This window comes from Amblyraja radiata, chromosome 25, assembly GCF_010909765.2.
Source record: "Amblyraja radiata isolate CabotCenter1 chromosome 25, sAmbRad1.1.pri, whole genome shotgun sequence".
Lineage (NCBI taxonomy): Eukaryota > Metazoa > Chordata > Chondrichthyes > Rajiformes > Rajidae > Amblyraja > Amblyraja radiata.
The window spans coordinates 36,654,212-36,675,400 of NC_045980.1; the positions used below are offsets into that span (position 1 = coordinate 36,654,212).

General features: G+C 42.9%; 1 protein-coding gene across 7 annotated transcripts in view; it reads left to right on the forward strand.

Moving 5' to 3' along the window:
- The window catches only part of LOC116987673 (splicing factor SWAP), a 110,416-nt gene that overhangs the window by 87,158 nt on the left and 2,069 nt on the right, over positions 1-21,189 (forward strand). For 5 of the 7 annotated variants that reach the window (XM_033043914.1, XM_033043913.1, XM_033043920.1 and 2 more), the window contains 2 exons: positions 7,897-8,085; positions 20,185-20,223. In XM_033043914.1, the coding sequence (XP_032899805.1) occupies positions 7,897-8,085; positions 20,185-20,223 (228 nt within the window). Of the gene's footprint in view, positions 1-7,896; positions 8,086-16,410; positions 17,597-20,184; positions 20,224-21,189 lie in introns of those variants that run through there. The other 2 variants (XM_033043917.1, XM_033043915.1) reach the window with 2 other exon arrangements.

Genomic DNA, 21,189 nt, shown 5'->3' on the forward strand with positions numbered 1-21,189 from the left:
ATGCACTCCATTAAGCTACTTGTAAAAGCTTCTAATCTCATTCCCTTCAGATGAGTAAACCTGCTGGTTGTGTTAGCAAGGCACGTGTGAATTTAGCTTGCAAGTGGGGCATGGTGGCACACTGTATAGATGACTGAGTTGGCAGTTCCAAGCTCTGGTGATCAGAGATGCTGGTTTCAATCCAACCAGAGAAGCTGCGGAGATTCAATTTAATATCAGCGATGGTAGCCATAAACTTGCAGGATTGTGTGAACTCACGGGATTGTGTAGAGCTGTGGCTCTATAAGGCGCTGCACTTGGAGTGCTGTGAGCAAATTTGGGCCCCATATCTGAGGAAGGATGTGCTGGCTTTGGAGAGGGTCCAGAGGAGGTTTACAAGAATGATCCCATGGAATGAGTAGGTTATCCTATGATGAGGGTTTGACAGCACTGGGCCTGTACTCACTGGAGTTTAGAAGGTTGAGGGGGGACATCATTGAAACTTATAAAATAATGAAAGGCTTGGATAGAGTGGATGTGGAAAGGATGTTTCCATTGGTGGGAGTCTTGGACCAGAGGTCACAGCCTCAGAATTAAAGGGAGCTCTTTTAGAAAGGAGGTGAGGAGGAACTTTAGTCAGAGGATTAATTAATCTGTGGAACTCATTGCCACAGAGGGCTGTGGAAGCCAAGTCAGTGGATATTTTGATAGACACATTCTTGATTAGAACGTGTGTCAATGGTTATGATGAGAAGGCAGAAAAATGGGATTAGGAGGCAGAGATTAGCCATGATTGAATGGCAGCGTAGACTCAATGGGCCGAATGGCCGATTTCTACTCCTACAATTTGAGAACTTGTGAAACCAATTCACTAATATCCTTTGGAGATGGGGACCTGCCAGCCTTGCTCATTCTTGTATTTTGTGTGCCTCTTGATGTACAGTAACAGGGTGGGCAATTAACTGCCCTCAGAAATGGCCCCGCAAGCCACAGATCAATAACGGTTTGAGATTGACAATACATGATGGCCCTGCCAGTGACACCCACACTAATCAACATGTATTACAAGGATAACCTTTGCTTTTTGCCTTTTAACAACACTGAATTTTTGGAATTAGATTGCAAGGTTTAGCTTAAAAAGCTGAACTTAGTTATAATTGGAGGCGAATAGGCATAATCAGAACTTAAAAGGGGTATTTGTATGCAGCTGGTTTATTGGAATGATAATCATTTACAGCTCAGTTGAATGCATAATACCCATATTTGTGGACATAACCTCTACAGCAACTTAATTTAGTTTATTGTCACGTTTTTTTGTTTCATGCTTGTTTGTTGCCTGCTGGGCAGTGAGCAGAAAGACCACATGATTACAATCAAGCCGTCCACAGTGTACAGATACAGGATAAAGGGAATAATGATTAGTGCAACTCTGAAGATAGACACAAAATGCTGGAGTAACTCAGCGGGACAGGCAGCATCTCTGGAGAGAAGGAATGGGTGACCTTTCGGGTCGAGACCTTTCTTCAGACTGAAGAAGTGCAACTATGGAATCTGAGTGGGTACGGACCCGAAACGTCATCTGTTTATTTTCTCCACAGATGCTGCCTGACCCGCTGAGTTACTCCAGCACTCTGTGAAACGTCACCTATCCATGTTCTCCACAGATGCTGCCTGACCCGCTGAGTTACTCCAGCACTCTGTGAAACGTCACCTATCCATGTTCTCCACAGATGCTGCCTGACCCGCTGAGTTACTCCAGCACTCTGTGAAACGTCACCTATCCATGTTCTCCACAGATGCTGCCTGACCCGCTGAGTTACTCCAGCACTCTGTGAAACGTCACCTATCCATGTTCTCCACAGATGCTGCCTGACCCGCTGAGTTACTCCAGCACTCTGTGAAACGTCACCTATCCATGTTCTCCACAGATGCTGCCTGACCCGCTGAGTTACTCCAGCACTCTGTGAAACGTCACCTATCCATGTTCTCCACAGATGCTGCCTGACCCGCTGAGTTACTCCAGCACTCTGTGAAACGTCACCTATCCATGTTCTCCACAGATGCTGCCTGACCCGCTGAGTTACTCCAGCTTTTTGTGTTTGTGTAGAATCTGTCATAGATACATAGATACATAGAAATTAGGTGCAGGAGTAGGCCATTCGGCCCTTCGAGCCTGCACCGCCATTCAATATGATCATGGCTGATCATCCAACTCAGTATCCCGTACCTGCCTTCTCTCCATACCCTCTGATCCCTTTAGCCACAAGGGCCACATCTAACTCCCTCTTAAATATAGCCAATGAACTGGCTTCAACTACCCTCTGTGGCAGAGAGTTCCAGAGATTCACCACTCTCTGTGTGAAAAAGTTTCTTCTCATCTCGGTCCTAAAGGATTTCCCCCTTATCCTTAAGCTGTGACCCCTTGTCCTGGACTTCCCCAACATCGGGAACAATCTTCCTGCATCTAGCCTGTCCAACCCCATAAGAATTTTGTACGTTTCTATAAGATCCCCTCTCAATCTCCTAAATTCTAGCGAGTATAAGCCAAGTCTATCCAGTCTTTCTTCATATCTCCCTGGACTAACCTGTTCTATTGGGGTGGTAGATTGCAACCTTCATGTGGTCCACCCTGTTTCGACGAATGCAATCAACCCGGCGTGCACAATCAAATAAGATCAAATAGAACAAGTTGTCCTACAACTTTAGGCTGTGCACACCATACGCAAGAAGAAGAAGAAGACCAGTTCTATTCTTAACTCCTAATAGCCCACACAATTATAGATAGACAATAAAGGTTGTTAATGCCTGGTTTGTATGCCAACAAGCGAAAGGATATCGTATCTTAGTGTTCTGTATGTGGCAATAAAACAGGCAACATAATTTTCCTGTAATGGAGTTGAAGCATCAATTTGGATGTTGACTTCAATAAGGTGAATGAGAAAAATAATGGAATTTTCGAGTCAGTACTTGACTTGTACAGTGATCTGGTCAGGTGAAAACCTGTTAAATGTGAAACTTCTAAATCACAGAGACATCGACAAAAGTTGCCAGATTTAGTATATATTCAGCTTTGTGGAAAGAAAGTCGGCTGTGTTTTAATTTAATTTGTTTTAATTGGTAAATTGTGCAGTTATATCTGAACCATGTTTCCAACCAAAGACATCAGGCACAGAAAAATTGTGGGGAGATTAACAACCTGGTCATAGCTTGGAATGAGGCAATGTGGTCGTGGGAAGGGTGGAAGAGTTCAGGAAACATTGGAGATGGGGGCTTCCTATTGGGAGTGATTCTGTTGCTCCTCTCTAGGTGTTACACTGCATCTCCCGTGAAGGATGGCTTTACATGTTATTGATGTAGTAGCCCTCACTGACAAGACTACAAGGCTATGTTGCCTCCCTGCTTCAAGCCCATTGCCATTGTCTGCAATAAGTACTAATTGTAACCACATATATTCATGTTATACATTTCATTGATACTGTTAATGACCCTGTCCCACTGTACGAGGTAATTCAAGAGCTCTCCCGAGTTTAAAAAAAAAATCAAACTCGTGGTAAGCACGTAGAATGTACGTAGCGGGTACGTCTGAGCTCGGGGACGTCTCTTAGTGGCTCCTAACGCTAACGGCAGGTACTCGGGAAATGCGGTAAGCTCGGGAAGACTTGTGAAGATTTTTCAACATGTTGAAAAATGTCCACGAGAGCCCCGAGTACCGACGAGCGGCCATTACGGTAATTCTCCGAGTTCGAATCGGGGCAAACTCGGGAGAACTCTTTGAATGAACTCATACAGTGGGACAGGGCTTTAAGTTTATTCTTTAGTTCCCAAAGTAAAGCATTTCCTTGTGGTGTTTAACAACATGAATATCTGAACAATGCCTTTGCAACCATCACGTTTGATTCAGGAGATGATATAAATGATGGAGTATGAAACATAAAAACATAGACAATAGGTGCAGGAGTAGGCCATTCGGCCCTTTGAGCCAGCACTGCCATTCAATAGGATCATGGCTGATCATCCACAATTAGTACCCCATTCCTGCCTTCTCCCCATATTCTTTGTGCCAATGAAGCCAAATGTGGTTGCTCTATGAGATAATTAAGATATATCAGACCTCTTGAAATTTAAATGTAATATATTTTTCCTATTCTTCATGAGCTAATCTGCTTTGTGTATGAAAAGCCATTTTATTCATCATTTGTGTAAGAGCATAACATTTGTTGTTAAGCTGTCGAATATGGATACAAGTACAACTGCTGATCATCCATATAATCACTTTTCCACCTTACCTATAATGAAGGCTTTGAAGGGATATCTGTAGTTCTTTTGCTTTTATCAATTTAAATTCACATTTGTACTTCCATCACATTCTTTCCAGTTGCCCTCAGATTTATTTCGGAAAGAACTTTATATCTAACTGTCTCTCAATCGCTTCAGCTTAGTGCTTTATACCAGCAATCTAAAAGAAAATCCTTGAACTACTTAAAGAGCAGCATTATCTTCGGTGCTCTGAGTTGCAAAATCCGAATAGCAAATAATGTGACATTTAACACTTAAAAAAACCTGACCACAAATATTTGTACAAAAGAACTGAGAAAAAAGCTGCACGGATATATTTATACAGCAATGTTGTATTGAAACACAACACTGCTCACATTAAGCACTAAGTTGAGATCTGTATTTAAATGGCCTCTTGTAAATCATTTCACAGTTAACATGAGTTCATATGATTGAGATGGCCTTGATGCATTCAGCACTTTTAATCATTTTGGTTTAGAATTAATTCTTCATAAGGTGAGTGTGTTTGGTTATTCCAAAAGGAATGTTGCAGGGAATGAGCTGTGGAGAAAGAAAAGATTTTTAGTTTAGCTTAGAGTTACAGTGCAGAAACAGACTCTTCAAATCACCTGGAGTCATCCTACACACACACTAAGGACAATTTACATTAATACCAGACCAATTGGTCTACAAACCTGCACGTCTTTGGAGTGTGGGAGGAAACCGGAGCACCCGGAGAAAACCCACGCAGGTCACGGGGAGAATGTACAAACTCCGTACAGACAGCACCCGTAGTCAGGATCGAACCCGGGTCACTGGCGCTGGGAGGCAGCAACTCTACCCGCTGTGCCACCCTATGTAAAAATAGTAAAGTTTCAGGTTGAAGACCTCTCAAGAGAGTGGTAATTAATTAAAGATTCATGGGTGCAAATACCGAGACATGGAAGGAGGGAAGGAGGAGGAGCTAATGGCAGGAAGACCCGGCTTAAGGAGTGCGGTCTGTGAAAAGCATAGATGGTAGAAATTAAATGGGGAAGAAAGTCCAATGATTGGTTGCTCTTCTGGATGGGTCATGGGCTCTTCTCTATTGTCCTGCTTGTTGATTTTCATGTTTCCACTGGGTCAGACAGTCAGAGCTCAACTCCACTGTAAACATGTGGGTTAGTGGCTGGTGCTTTGTTGACTGCAGCCAGTGGGGTTTTAGACACTTGCAAAACTCGGTGACACTGGCCAGGAATCTTCATTTAATGTGACTGGGACCATGAGAAAGAACCAGTCGTATTGATGGTACTCAGCCAGGTGCTTCCAACAGCTATCAGACAAACAACCAGTCAAAGTGTGTAGGAAAGAACTGCAGATGCTGGTTTAAATCGAAGATAGACACAAACATAGAAACATAGAAATTAGGTGCAGGAGTAGGCCATTCGGCCCTTCGAGCCTGCACCGCCATTCAATATGATCATGGCTGATCATCCAACTCAGTATCCCGTACCTGCCTTCTCTCCATACCCTCTGATCCCCTTAGCCACAAGGGCCACATCTAACTCCCTCTTAAATATAGCCAATGAACTGGCCTCGACTACCCTCTGTGGCAGAGAGTTCCAGAGATTCACCACTCTCTGTGTGAAAAAAGTTCTTCTCATCTCGGTTTTAAAGGATTTCCCCCTTATCCTTAAGCTGTGACCCCTTGTCCTGGACTTCCCCAACATCGGGAGCAATCTTCCTGCATCTAGCCTGTCCAACCCCTTAAGAATTTTGTAAGTTTCTATAAGATCCCCTCTCAATCTCCTAAATTCTAGAGAGTATAAACCAAGTCTATCCAGTCTTTCTTCATAAGACAGTCCTGACATCCCAGGAATCAGTCTGGTGAACCTTCTCTGCACTCCCTCTATGGCAATAATGTCCTTCCTCAGATTTGGACTGCTGGAGAAACTCAGCAGGACAAGCAGCATATCTGGAGAAAAGGAATGGGTGACGTTTCGGGTCGAGACCCTTCTTCAGACTGATGTCAGGGGAGTGGGCAGGACAGAGACAGTAAGACTGGGATAGAGAGGGAGAGCAAGGGCTACTTGAAGTTAGAGAAGTCAATGTTCATGCCGCTGGGGTGTAAACTGCCCAAGCGAAGTATGAGGTGCTGTTCCTCCAATTTGCGCTGGGCCTCACTCTGACAATGGAGGAGGCCCCGGACAGAAAGATCAGTGTGGGAATGGGAGGGGGAGTTAGTGTTGAGCAACCGGGAGATCAGGTGGGTTTAGGCGGACTTTGCGGAGGTGTTCAGCGAAACGATCGCCGAGCCTGCGCTTGGTCTCGCCGATATACAGGAGTGCACTGGGACCAGTCAATGTGATTTTTGATTTTGCTGCACAAGTAAATATGCTCACATCCTCTTTAAGCAGCAAAATTATGTCTACCCAGGAGAGCACTGGAGCCTTAGTTATACCTCAACTGAAAAGTGGCACAGTGGGGAAGGTACCCAATCCAATCCAATCCAACTTTATTTGTTAAGCACTTTAAGACAACCAATGTTGACCAAAGTGCTGTACAGAAGAACAAACAAGACATCATAAACAGACAACATAACAGAACATAACATAACAGCTCACATAAGGCGCATAAATCACATATGAAATACAACAATAAATCAAAAGACATAAAACATGAGTAAAAATAATAACCATGCAATAAAGCAATCAAAATAAGAAACTAAATCAAGCAAATAAAGTCGACATCTTACTGGGTATCAAAGGCCACGGAGAAGAGATGGGTTTTAAGAAGTGATTTAAAAACAGACAGAGAAGAGGCCTGTTTAATGTGGAGAGGCAGATCGTTCCATAATTTGGGTGCCGACACAGCAAAGGCACGGTCCCCTCTGAGCTTCCGCTTAGTTTTAGGCCCACTCAGGAGCAGCTGATTATCTGACCTGAGAGAGCGGGCGGGTGTATAAGGGTGTAGAAGCTCAGATAGGTAGGGCGGGGCAAGACCATTTAGGGATTTAAAAGCAAATAAAAGAATTTTAAAATGGATCCTAATGAATAGGCAACCAGTGGAGTGAGGCTAAAATGTGCGAAATGTGCTCATGTTTACGTGTGCCAGTTAAAAGACGTACAGCTGCATTCTGTACCATCTGGAGACGGGCGATGGAGGACCCACTAACCCCCACATACAGTGCATTGCAGTAATCCAGCCGAGTGGTAACAAAGGCGTGGATTACCGTCTCAAAGTGCTGCCTTGACAGAATTGGCTTTATTTTGGCCAGCTGCCTCAAATGGAAAAAGCTTGATTTAACAACAGCCTTGATCTGACTGTCAAATTTAAGCTCAGGGTCCACTTTAACCCCTAGGTTTGTGATGCTTGGTTTGATATACTGGGCCAGGGAGCCCAGATCTACAGGGGGGGCCTAACAATGAATGACCCATGATGAAGCTCTCTGCGTTGGGTCACAAGCCCACAACTTGAACCACAAGAAACTTTAGAATACAAAGCACTCTCTGAACATATTTTAATGATGGTGTGGAAAGTTTGAATGTTCGGGATAAACTTACCAATTAATTCAAAATTATAACTTTTTTATAAACTGTGCAGAAGACTTTATTTCAAAGACACCTTACTCATAAATTTATTTCCTAAATTACATCTTGAAAGGTCTCCATATGAGAAGAAGAAGAAAAAGAGTTCAAAATCTCATCCGAAGTTAAAAGAAAAACCTTTACGTTCGCGTTCGAGGTCTTTATCACCAAAAAAATCCAGCATGAAGTCTTCAACAAGAAGTTCTGCACATTCGACTAGTTTGTCACCAGCAGAAAGCAGAGATTCCAGTCAGGATCATTCAAGGTAATGTCCTTTCATAGTCGTTATGCATAAGCTACATATTCATTTCGCCATATTACTTAAGATATGTTTGTAAGTATCGCAGCTGATGAATGACAAACAATGTACAAAGTAAGCAGGCCTGATGTTCTTTCTGTCACTTGTTAAAGCTCCTGAGGTGGACAGGTAGACCTGTCAGCGCTTCACAGATGGGCTCCTCCTCGTGTTACACTGAAAGCTGACCGTATTCTTCCATCTGCTTGATTAGGATGAAAACTAATTCAGAATTGATTCCCCAATTAATCACATTCACAATTTTAATCATTTCCATGAGATGGGTTTAAATTTTTTTTAATACTTTGAATATTCCTGAGTGATAACTCTCTAGGTGTAAAATAATAAATTGTTTATTAAAAAAAAACAGGAAAAAAGCACAAGAATATGGGCCCTTGGAGTCTGGTGCTATACAGGAGTCCTATTAATGATGTGGTCCATGTCTCTGTTGTACCTGGAGCCTTGCCGTGAAATTGTCTTTTTATCAGGCTGGAAATAGTTTCTATCTTTTTCTGACAAGCTAACATTTAATCTCCATTGTTTATTTAGTATTCTAGCCCTGCATGATTACAAAGTTAATAAAACTGGTTAAAGTTTAGAGGATTTTATATTCAGATACCAAAACGTGGTTATTCTGGTATTTATGTGCATTGGTTGAATTTGGCATCCATTATCACAGTGCTTGGTTTATCCTTTGTTGGCAGTGTCAGCATCTGATCTTGAATTATCTTGTTCGTGAGTCCTTCAAGGACTAATTCTTTGTAATATTATTTGTCTTGTATTAATTGGAATGTTTCTAGCAATGCACAGACTGCTTCAAGGTTAAAGAACATGAGTTTTATTGAACACACAGTGCTTAACAATCCAGAACCGGGGGAGGGGGTCACAGTTTAAGAGTAAGGGTTAAGCCATTTAGAACGAAGATGGGGAAAAGCTTTTTCACCCAGAGAGTTGTGAATCTGTGGAATTCTTTGCAGTGGGGGCCAATTCTCTGGATGCTTTCAAGAGAGATTTAGAGATAGCTCATAAAGATAAAGGAGTCAAGGGATATGGGGAGAAGGTAGGAACGGGGTACTGATTGTAGATGATTACCGTGAATGGCAGTGCAGGCTCGAAGGGCCGAATGACCAACTCCTGCACCTATTGTCTATTATACAAAAATAGTAAGCTCTCGAAATGTTGTTTTTCTCCACATGCCACACCTGGAAAGAAGATTAAAAAGGATGTGAGGGGCAACTTTTTCCACACAGGATGGTGGTGTGTGGATGAAGCTGCCAGAGGAGGTAGTTGAGGCAGGTACTGTAACAAGACATTTGGACAAGTACATGGATAGGAAAGGATTGGTGGGAAAAGCAATTGGGAGTAGCTCGTTGGGCAGGGAAGAGTTGGGCCGTTTCCATGCTGTTCTAACACTGATCTGATTGCACATTCCCATTCATCTCATCCCTCCAACTTTCTATGTTTCCTTCTTTCTAGAGTCTGCCAAATTTTAAATTAAAACAAACTCTATTTCAAAAAACATGTAGTGGCAGCCATCCCTGTGTTCTGACTTCTACCTGAGGAATGACTTTGTCTACTTTACTTGCCAACATTGTTCCTGCCTGGTGTTGTGGCCATTGTGCTAATGAATGATGTGTGAGATGTCGGAGCTTGCCAGGGGTCAGCCATTGGACTGCTCTTTCACGCTCCCAGCTGCCATCCTTCCACCGCAGGTTGGCTCCCGTCTGATCCGAGGGGCCAGTGCTTGTCCTTTCTGAGCCAGGTTAACATGTCCTACTTGCAAAATAGTTTTAAAGACCCTGCTCTGTGCTCCATTCACTTAAAACAATGTTTTAAATTGGAACATTTTAGAAAATCACAGAGCCTGATGGATGGTCCTTTAGCTTGAGCCCACCAAGTCCATACCCCCAGTCAGGTGCCTATCTGTACTAATGCCAGTTCCCATCATATAGTCTGTAGCTTCAGTTCCATGGCACCTCAAGTGGCGGTCTGGGTAGTTCATGAATATTCTGCGAGTCCCTGCTTCCATCAGCCACTTACGCAGTGAGTTCTGAAGCAGTCTGAAGAAGGATGTCGACCCGAAACATCCTCCAAAGATGCTGTCAGACCTGCTGAGTTACTTCAGCTTTTTGTGTCTATGTCATTGTGTCTCCAGATCAAATCACCTGGGTGAAAGTAATCTTCAAATCCCTTTATCCCTCCCTGACCCGAAACCTATGCCCTCTGGTTTTGGATACTTCTGTTATCAAGAAAGGTTTCTTATTGTCTCCCCTAACAATGCTGCTCTTAATTTCTGACCTCTCTCCAGTGTAATCAAGTCCTCCCTTTAGTGCAGTGACCGCTACTGTGTACAATACTCTAGCAGTGAGCCAAACTCATTTATGTTTGAAGTTGCACCATAATCATTCCTCCTGCTCGTATATGCTGTGCTCTGACTAATGAAAGCGGCAGGTAAACTGTATGCTACTTACACCACCTTATCTACCTATTCCACCACTTGATCTACCTGTTCCACTACCTTGTTTAGAGACACAGCACGGTAACAGGCCCTTCGGCCCACCGAGTCCGCACTGACCAGCGATCCCTGCACATTAACACTATCCTACACTAGGGATAGTTTTAACATTGACACCAAGCCAATTAACCTACAAACTTGTACGTCTTTGGAGTGTGGGAGGAAACCAAGGTTCTCGGAGAAAACCTATGCAGGTTACGGGGAGAATGTACAAACTCCGTATAGCCACGCAGCAGTAGCCAGGGTGGAACCCGGGTCTCTGGCGCTGTAAGCAGCAGTGTCAGGCAGCAACTCTACCGCTGTTCCACCGTGCCGCCCCATCTACCTGTTCTACCAGCTAGAGAGAACCTTGGACTTGTTCAGCAAGATCCTCAACTCCCCACGGCCATTAATTGTGTATGTGTCAGTGCTTCCAAACTACATCACCTGGCAGTTATTACAATTAAATTCAATCTGCCATTGCTCTGCCCATCTCATCATTTGATCGATCACAAAGCCTGTTAAAACAAAATTTGGAAAAAAAGGATTTTCGGGGCTAAAATAAAAATCTAAGCACTTGAAAAAAATGTATACAATTCAGAACAATTCACTGTATTTGAATCAACTGAATGAATCAAATAAAGGAGAAAGTGACCCCAATTTACTGTGTGCGTTGAGTGTTTCTTCCCATTGATTTGTTGGGCTCCTGAGAATTGTTCTTGGTGCTCCCCTATTAACAGAGTCCAGTGCAGGCATCCACTGACAGACATTTAACTGGAGTGGATGCAACCCGTGCTCAGGAGACTCATGTTTTCACCCAGTTAATTGGGTTAAAGCTAGCACAGCTGAGCAGCTCTGCCTGTTCTGAAATAGCAAATTGGGTCCATAAAATACAAGTCTAATCTGCTGCTTTGTACTGTCAGAATCTTCATTCTTTGACTCTCCCCAATCGGGTTCAGCACTGTGTCATGCAGTCTGGCCCAGACAATTCTTGTAAAGCCTCGAAATTTAGTTAAAATAGACGCACAATGTTGGGGTAACTCAGCGAGTCAGGAAGCTGCTGTGGGAAATGTGGATAGGGACGTTCTGGGCTGGGACATATTGGGACGGGTCGCCTATCCATGTTCTCCAGAGATGCTGTCTGACCCACTGAATTACTCCAGCACTTTGTGTCTTTTATTTTTGTAAACCAGCATAATTCAGTTCCTTGCCTCTATATTTTGGAATCAAGCTATTCTTTTTCCACTCACTGGAGTACATATTTGCTCCAAATGCTTGGCTGCTTCATCAAATTTGTCCAACCTTGTTCAGTGTTGATTGCAAATGTGACCAACATGTAGTGCACACCCAAATTTGGGTTGCTTATGTAGATTAGAATTTCATAGAACGCCCATAATTAATGTTCAATACTTTGCTAAACGCATCCCTCCATCCTGGCAGAAAACTGAATTTAAAACACAAAAAGCCACTGCACTCAGTGGGTTGGGCAAACTGTGCAGTGAGAAATGGAGTTAGCATTTCATATGGATTACCTTTCATCAAGACATTTTACTCTCCCAGCTTGTACATATCCATCTCTAACATACTCCCACATCATCATTTGACCAGAATCATGAGTCAGGATGTTCATTGAAGAAAATATGACATGTTTTCAGAAACACTGGGATCAAGGAGAGTGATTAGACATCATCTCCTTCTGGAACTGTTGCCTGACATTGTCAGGCATACTTATTTTTACAAAACATGTGGACTTGTTTCCATGTCATTGCAACTCCAATTATCAACTACATTACAGCAAGCAATGAGTGCATTTGATTCCTGATCTCACTCAGAGCTTGTGTACACACATTTCTTGTAACTGGGTTTAACTGTAGAATAAGAGGCACTTTCACAGAGTGCTGGAGTAACTCAGCGGGTCAGGCAGCATCTGTGGAGAACATGGATAGGTGACGTTTCACAGAGTGCTGGAGTAACTCAGCGGGTCAGGCAGCATCTGTGGAGAACATGGATAGGTGACGTTTCACAGAGTGCTGGAGTAACTCAGCGGGTCAGGCAGCATCTGTGGAGAACATGGATAGGTGACGTTTCACAGAGTGCTGGAGTAACTCAGCGGGTCAGGCAGCATCTGTGGAGAACATGGATAGGTGACGTTTCACAGAGTGCTGGAGTAACTCAGCAGGTCAGGCAGCATCTGGAAAACATGGATAGGACCCTTCTTTAGTCTGTTTAGCTGTGTGCCTTGAATAAACCATATAACAATTACAACACGGAAACAGGCCATCTCGGCCCTTCTAGTCCGTGCCGAACACTTATTCTCCCTTAGTCCCATCTACCTGCACTCAGACCATAACCCTCCATTCTTTTCCTGTCCATATACCTATCCAATTTATTTTTAAATGATAAAATCGAACCTCCCTCCACCACTTCCACTGGAAGCTCATTTCACACAGCTACCACTCTCTGAGTAAAGAAGTTCCCCCTCATGTTACCCCTAAACATTTGTCCCTTAATTCTCAAATCAATGTGACCAACCTGTGTCTATTCCATTCTCACTTTCTGCCTGAGTACATCCTTAAACATTCTCAGTTTTCTCTCATACATACTTGCATTTTTTTTCCCAGTTGTTAATTTCAATATTAAATGTAACACTTTTAAGGCTACACTTGATTGGTCTTGGAATTGATTTTGCAGGAACATATTAACCAAGATCAAGTGGAATGTAATTATATTATTGCTGTTACTCACGTGCCCTCATTTCCATGCCCAATCTGCTGCCTGAATAATTTACCAACACCAAGTCAAGTTAGCCTCACCTCAACGGATTTAAAGCAGCTTTTGGGGTGTTTAACAGCTACAAACTGAAGCTGGTGGAGTGGCTACAAATGACAACCATACAAGGCAGTGGTTCTTAACCTTTGTGGCATACCTACGTGCATACGTCAACAACATACAGTATGTGGATATGTTTTTTATGACCCCCGGTAAAACCCCAAATGGTTCCCCGACCCCCAGGTTAAGAACCACTGATATAAGGGATATGTCTTTTTTAATACTATTAGATTGTTGAATCCTAATTTGTCACCAGAAGGATCCATGATCTGCCAGTGATTGCTTTTTCTATTTGCATGTGGAGTGGCCAATTTCACAACCAAAATTTTAACTTGCTCTTAAAATCATTCTGTGAATTTGATTTATCTGAAGAAATTGTAATGTCATTTTAACCAACTACAAGGTTCCTTGAGGAATAAAAAGGATTAATTTGATGCATTGCAAAGCCAATGACATGTAGATAAAATCATATCTCCCAATCCATGTGGTTAATTTGCTTTTTGATAAAATAGTTTTTTGTGTTTCAAGTTATTTTGTTAAGCCAAATGCATTAAACTAGTCCAAAAGGACTAGTCATCATGCTTTGAATGGGAGCTGCTGTTGTAGCTGGATGGCCTTGCTTCAGAATTGTGACATGTTTGAGATGAGCAGATTGTAAGATCTAAAGTGGAAACCAGAAGTGCTCAAAATTACCCCAAAACCCTCACGCACGCGCAAAATAGGAAGTCATGGAATGAATGAAGGAGAGGTACACATGCAGAGGCAGAACAGGAGATGGGGAAAGAGCCGTGAACTTCAGTTGTTGAGGTCAATTGGCTGCACTGGGCCCAGTCAGAAGATAAGGTGGTGTGTGTGTTCCTAGAGATTGCATTCAGCTGCTCTGGAAAAGTGTGGATAGCAAGTAAAGGGACGGACGTTGGAAACTTGGGGCCGGCCTTGAGTCTGTCTCCTCAGCATTGTGTGTCTAGCTCTGTGTGCTGTGGTGTGGTCTCTCAGTCGGCTGAGTTTATCTGTATTCTCTACCACTATTGCATGGTTTGGTTTGGGTGTTGAGACTGTACAAACATTATATATCCAATATGGCTCCTGTATGGTACGTTATTAATAGAAGAGTGGGCCAGCAGCATGCTTCTTATTTTTGCCTTTGTTCCTCCCAACAGCAGACACCTAGCTGTTCCTCTCTGAAGTGGCATTGCTTCATCTGCTGCTGGGAGATGGGGGCTAATGTAGCATTATCTGTGTCAGCAGCATTTAGCTTTTAAAATCCCAAGCTTGCCACCAACCAGTGTTAAACATCAGAGCCCTTGCTTTCCACATGATGAAACATTGTCCCAGGGGTAAACAGCTTTACAGTGGATACTACAAGATAACTGACACACAATATGTGTTGTTGGCAAGGCTGCTTTCCTGAATTAAAATATAAACATTGATAGCCCATATTGTCAAGCGTTTTACACTGGGAAATGAAAATAACTGAATAATAATAATAAGATTATTTATTTTTAAATTGTATTTACACCACACAGGTTTTTTTAGAATTTTCATTACAAAAGAAAAAAAGCTGGAACGTATCGACATAATGTGAAAATCTTGGGGTGTTGGTTAATAGTTCTGACCGGTGGTCCTTGTTTCGTTTAGTTATACAACATAGAGACGGGCCCTTCTGCCCATTGAGTCCCTGCTATCCATGAATCACCTATTCACGCTAGTTCTATGTTATCCTCCCCCTTCATACTAACCTGCAAACCCACACATCTTTGGGATGTGGGAGGAAACCAGAGCACCCACAGGATACCCACGCTGTCACAGGGAGAAGGTGCAAGACTGGATGCACGCAGCTCTACTAGCTGTGTCACTGTGTGTATTGTGTACACTGTGCCCTAATGTGTACACTGTGCTGCCCCTAATGTGTATTGACATTGCTGTTGTAGTCCTACCCCTACCCATGACCAGGATCTCATACATCTCACGCTTGTGTTGGGAATGGGTGCGGTTTTACTGCCTCTGTTCACTTTGAGGTGTCCAACCCTTTGACATGAGTTTGTTCACTTGCTGGCTCCTGCATGATCGCTTGGAGCTGGACATCCCATATGGTAAAGTCGTTAACTGTGCCTTGCTGTTTAGATGTATGATGTACTACTTCTTGCTCTTGAACTGCTGTCTGCAGATACAGGTTATGTCAGTGTCTGAGCACAGGAACAGTATTGTAAGAATAGGGAACTTTTATATTAATTACAAAGATTGGAGCTTCTTTACTTCAACTGTTCAGTGTGATACAACTGTTTAAAAATAATAATATTCATGTGTGAAGTCTTTCCAAAAGTTGCACAGTCCAATAAAGAGGTTGTATCATTCTAAAACTGATGGGAAAGCAAGAAATGGCAACATTCTACACAAGCCAAATTCACTGAGCCAGTCTCAGTACCACATTGGACATAGCCGGTATCCAGTCAGCTTCTACTGCTCACCTGGTGTCAACCAGTCCATTAGTATAACCATTGGATCTGGTGGCATCAAGACATTTTACACAGGGATTGAGAAATTGTAATTTCCTATGTAATGTTGTGACAATAGCCGTTATGTACATGTAGTGGGGACAAAGTGGGGCAGGGGGGCAGAAGATGTCTGTGATGTTCCGGTGACACACTATCCTTGATTCTCTTTATGTGGGAGTGCCATTGTTACAGTAGTTGACCTCTCGGTCATGACTGACCATGGGTGCTGCATCCTGGCAACACAGTAGTTGACCACGTGTTCTATTATCCTTGGATACATAGATCAGTAGATCCATTGATTTTGGGGTCTTCCCTCTGCACCCTGATCTATTGCAAGACACTCAAGTCAGCTTGATGTGACTTAATATGCTGTGCGTGTCACTGGACCTTCCTGATTTCTGCCCACTATGACCACTGTCCCATCTGCTTTCTCACCGGACTCAACTTATCATCCTGTACCCACTGCCAACTGTTCAGGGATAACCTAGAAAGAAAGACTCAGAACTTGGAAAGAGACTGTAGAAGATTGGATGTCAGACATCGACACAGAGATATTGAGGAATGCCAGCCTGTTCAGCACCAAACATAACATGCCATGAGTGAGCCCAGGGAGACCTCATCATTGTGGGAAAAATATCTCTAAAAGCTCAAGAAGCACTCCCAGAAGTTTGACCGTGATGGGTCTTGGGAACAAAGCAGGTCTAGGGCTTGAGAAGTCCCCTGCGCCATTTCTGCCAACTACTATGGTACAGTGGACTGACTCTAAATCTACTGGTCCAACATCAACATCAACCATTTGGGATCATCTTTCCCACACTGGTTGGTGAAGGAGCAGACTGCAGCCAATTTATGTTCACGTCAATTTTAATCAGCAGAGCCAAACCTGTGGTCAAATGAAGCATTTTTGGCATGGTTGCAGCATCAAGATCTATTATCCCCCCCCCCCCCCCCCCCCTATAACATGGATGTGCATCATTACTAAACTGCCTTTTATATTATTTGCCTTGTACGGTCAAAAAAAAAGTTGTGTTAGCTGCAAATTTGCCCCTCGATGTTTTACTAGCCCTGGTAGCCCGACTGAAGGGAATTTTCCAAATAACTCCAATACCCACTAAATTAGGGTCTAAGATCATGTAGCAATCTCTCTGAATGGCCAATATTAAAAAATCCCAGCTCCACTGGCACGGTTCAATGAAACCTGCCAGGTGAATTTAAATTTTTTTCATGTTACAGACCAGTCTGGTCTAAAATACAATGCACAGGACTTGTTAATTTGTGTCATACTTTTGACCCCAGAGATTTGGAAAGGGATATTTGTGGTCTGTTCCTTCATAGTTTCAGCAGCGTGTGTGAGATGTTTGCACTAGTGAGAGTGTAGTTTTGAGCTTAATGTGCTTGGGCAGCTTGCTACACACAGAAGTGGTTCTCATTGCCAGCTTGGAGCATTCCCGTCTTAGGTTGGAAAATGTGAAGCAAATTAATTACACTGGGTTATCTGTTTATACCACTAATTACATATAGAAGTAATTCAGTCTAATTACTTATACTGACTGCAATCCTTGGCACATTTCCAGGTATAGTGAAGTTGACGAAAGCAGCAAGACAGAAAGAGAGCAAAACACAAAGCGCTGGCGGTACTCAGCGGGTCAAGCAGCTTCTGTGGAGGGGATAGTCACGTCTGAAGAAGGGACCCAACACAAAATGTCTGTCCCTCTCCCTCCACAGAAGCTGTCTGACCCGCTGGGTTGCTCCAACACTTTGTGTTTTGCTCAAGATTCCAACATTTGCAGTTCCTTGTGTCCACACAGAAGAAGAACCATGTTGCTTAGGTGCAGGGCAAGGTTTGACCAGATGGAAGAATGCAGTGTCTTCCCACAAGCTGAAGATAGACACAAAGCTGGAGTAACTCAGCGGGTCAGACTGCATCTCTGGAGAGAAGGAATAGGTGCCCTCCCCACAGGCTCTTTGGATAAGAATAGTTGGACACCATACATTACCTTAGTGTCAAAGTGATAGACACTTGATCAGAATGAAACCCTGGAAGAATTCCGTTTATATAGTTGTGGAGTGTGGGGAATGGCATTGTCTGAGCCAGCATGCACAGTTCCCAGTTGATAGTGGCGATGATGTGTTTTGGTGTCCTTGATCCACCCTGGTTCTTTCAGATATTTCACTGTATCATACCGTGATATTAACAGCAGCATTGTGTAGGAAAGTAACAGCAGATGTGTCTTCCCACAAGCTGAAGATAGACACTAAAAGCTGGAGTAACTCAGCGGGACAGGCAGCATCTCTGGAGAGAAGGAATGGGTGACGTTTTTGGGGACGAGATCCTTCTTACCCGAAACGTCACCCATTCCTTCTCTCCAGTGTCCCGCTGAGTTGATAGCAGCATTGTTTGATGTGCAATCCTGAAGCGAAATTTCAAGCTTGCTTTGCTCCTCAGATGATGCGTGCCTAGTAGCATTGAGCCTGGTGCTGCGGGTGACTAGTGTTTCCCAGTGCAGGCAGACTGTCACTGACAGCCAGGTGACTAGCACATGTTGCTGACTGGTGGTGGGCAACGGTGGAGAAGCTAATTGACGGTTTCCATATAGGCCTTTCTGTTAGAACACTTTCATTGGGTTGGGCTACCTTTCCCCATTTACCTAACGGCACTCGAGTTAGATTTAGCTCCTTGGGCCAACGGAATCAAGGGATATGGGGAGAAAGCAGGAACGGGTAATGATTCTGGATGATCAGCCATGATCATATCGAATGGCAGTGCTGGCTCGAAGGGCAGAATGGCCTACTCCACCTATTTTCTATGTTTACCCGCCAATATCATCAAAAAATTGTGCAGAAATGATAAAACTTAGTTTTCTCCATCATTAATACAGTACTTGATTTGCATTAATACAGTATTTGTATTAATTAACAAGTATTGCTAATTAATACTTAGTTCAGCATGACTCCTGTTCAACAACAATTCCCAAGTCTTCCCTTCCCTTTGAAGGAGAATGTTGTAAGAGCTTTGTTTACCCCGTACTATCCTTTACCAGCCGCCTGCCCCCACACTAGAAGGTGAGGGAAGAGAAAGCTGTATTGATTTCCCACCCATCACAAGGGTCAGATTCTAACTCTAGTTCAGTCCAAGAACAATGCTTGCATTTTACTTTCCCAATGACAAAGATCAGTTCCCTGAATTGAGATGACTTCTGCGTCCATTGCTGATGGTACATATATTAGAAAAGAGCAGCACAAAGCGCATCTCTTGACGTGGTGGAAGTTACAATGCCCTTCAGCTGAAAACGGTGACCCTCCACTTACAATATTCCCATTATTCAGGGATGTTTGACTTTGCAGAATCAAAGCTGCCTCCATACCAGCGTAAACAGCTGCAGTGGAAAATTCTTTTTATCTTTCACCCATTCATTGAGTGACTATTCATTTAATTTACATTTTATGAAAAGATAATTAGTAGCCAGGCCACCTCACAGATCTATGTTTGTAGCTGGAGTCCCGGTTTGAGACTGGAAACTTTGTCGCACTCATGTTTTGAATCATCGAATTCATTACACTTGAGGAATGGCGATGTAGAACTCTAGTGAGGTTGACGGAGACCAGACCTTTCCTGAACTCTCTTGATGCTGCCCAAATGATTCAAGTTTATCCATTCCCTCATCCCAAATGAAGGGTAGCCTTTTACAGTCATTATCTATTCTGAGCGCTGCTGGAATTCTGAAAAAGCACTTTAAGTGTTGCTGCCTCAGTAATGGAGGGGAGTATTGAAGCGATAAAGTGCACCTACCTACCAGATCTCAAGCCCAAAACCAAGTGTTGAAGATGGCACATTCAGCACCACACGGGACTCGCTTTGAAAGGAGTCTTTTTAGGTCACAATTTGTTTGTTCATGGAGGATAATGAAATAAATAAATAAGTTAGCCTACCTCTGGTAGAGTCTCAATTATTTTGTTAATTGCTTATCCTCCGGCTACACCTTGCCCCCTTCCTCCTTTGTCCCCCTGATCTGGGAGTATGGGCTTGTGCTTTTTCATAAACAAAATTAAAACCAGTAATTAATGAGCTGATTTCAGCTGCATTGCCACCAGATCCTTAGTTTGCAAACAACTAAGGTATGTTGCAGGGCAGAATTAGGATGTAAAGGTTGGGAGGGCCAGTTGGCCGTGATATCTGATTGTAAAGGGACATTGTCCCTGTGTTTTTGCTTCCCCCTCTATCCGACTGGGCTTGTTCATTGGTATGTGAAGGATAACTTCATTTGAAGAATGGAGAAGACCTTGCCAAAGGTACGTCACTAACTTTCCTGATAACAGACGTGATTAGTAATTAGTCGACTCAAAGTTAGTGGGGCTTGGAAAAAGCTGAGGAGGTGTCACGCAGGGTGTGCAGCAGCAGCAGCAGAACTTTACCCTACAACAGCCTTGGATAATAAACGGTTCAAATGAAATAGTGTTGATTTAAAATTTAAACAGGCTTGACCAGCTAAATATGTGTGTTGTCCTTAATCCAAGTTGCATTAAAAAATAGATTGAATTATGATTGTCTCACAGTAAGATGAATATATTTTAAAATATTTTCCCCATACTGAAAGAATGTTAGGCCACATGTTATGTTTTTTCCCTCATGTAGTAATGTAGCCGTTTTTCTAAGTTACATCTTTTAGGCCGCTCAAACCTATCATTGCCTCTTATCATTGTGTTTCCGTATAGCAATTCAGTTTAGTTATGCAGCTAATGAATAGTTTAATTTTAGAGTTTTTGGTTCCATTTAGTTTTTTTCAATTAATGAACTAAAGAATTGATTCTAAAGTGTTGTTTTTTTTTTTTTGTAATCAACTAATGACTTTACCCAAAGCTAGCAAAGTATAACTACCCAATTTGTCTTTTACTCCAGGCCAAGTAGTTTCAATTACAAGTATATAATCAGGCAAAGCCGCCGTGCTTGGCTGGCAAGTTAAAGTTGCCGATGTTCTAAAAGTGGTTTTGCTGACACTATCACGGCAGTACATTGTATAAGTGTGAATAGCAAGTAGCCAGCAAAATGACCCGTTGTAACAGCATGAGAACAAAGCACAGATTGTGAACTCAACTCAAATTGACCTGTTCCCTTAAGTTTCACAACAGCTTTTATCTGTGATGCATTCCTGTGCTGCTTGTAACATTGATATTTTTAGTTTCCTTGCCATTACTTGGCTAACATGGTAGAGCTGACCGTTTATAGTTCATAGATATGTAAGAAATAACAAGATGGGA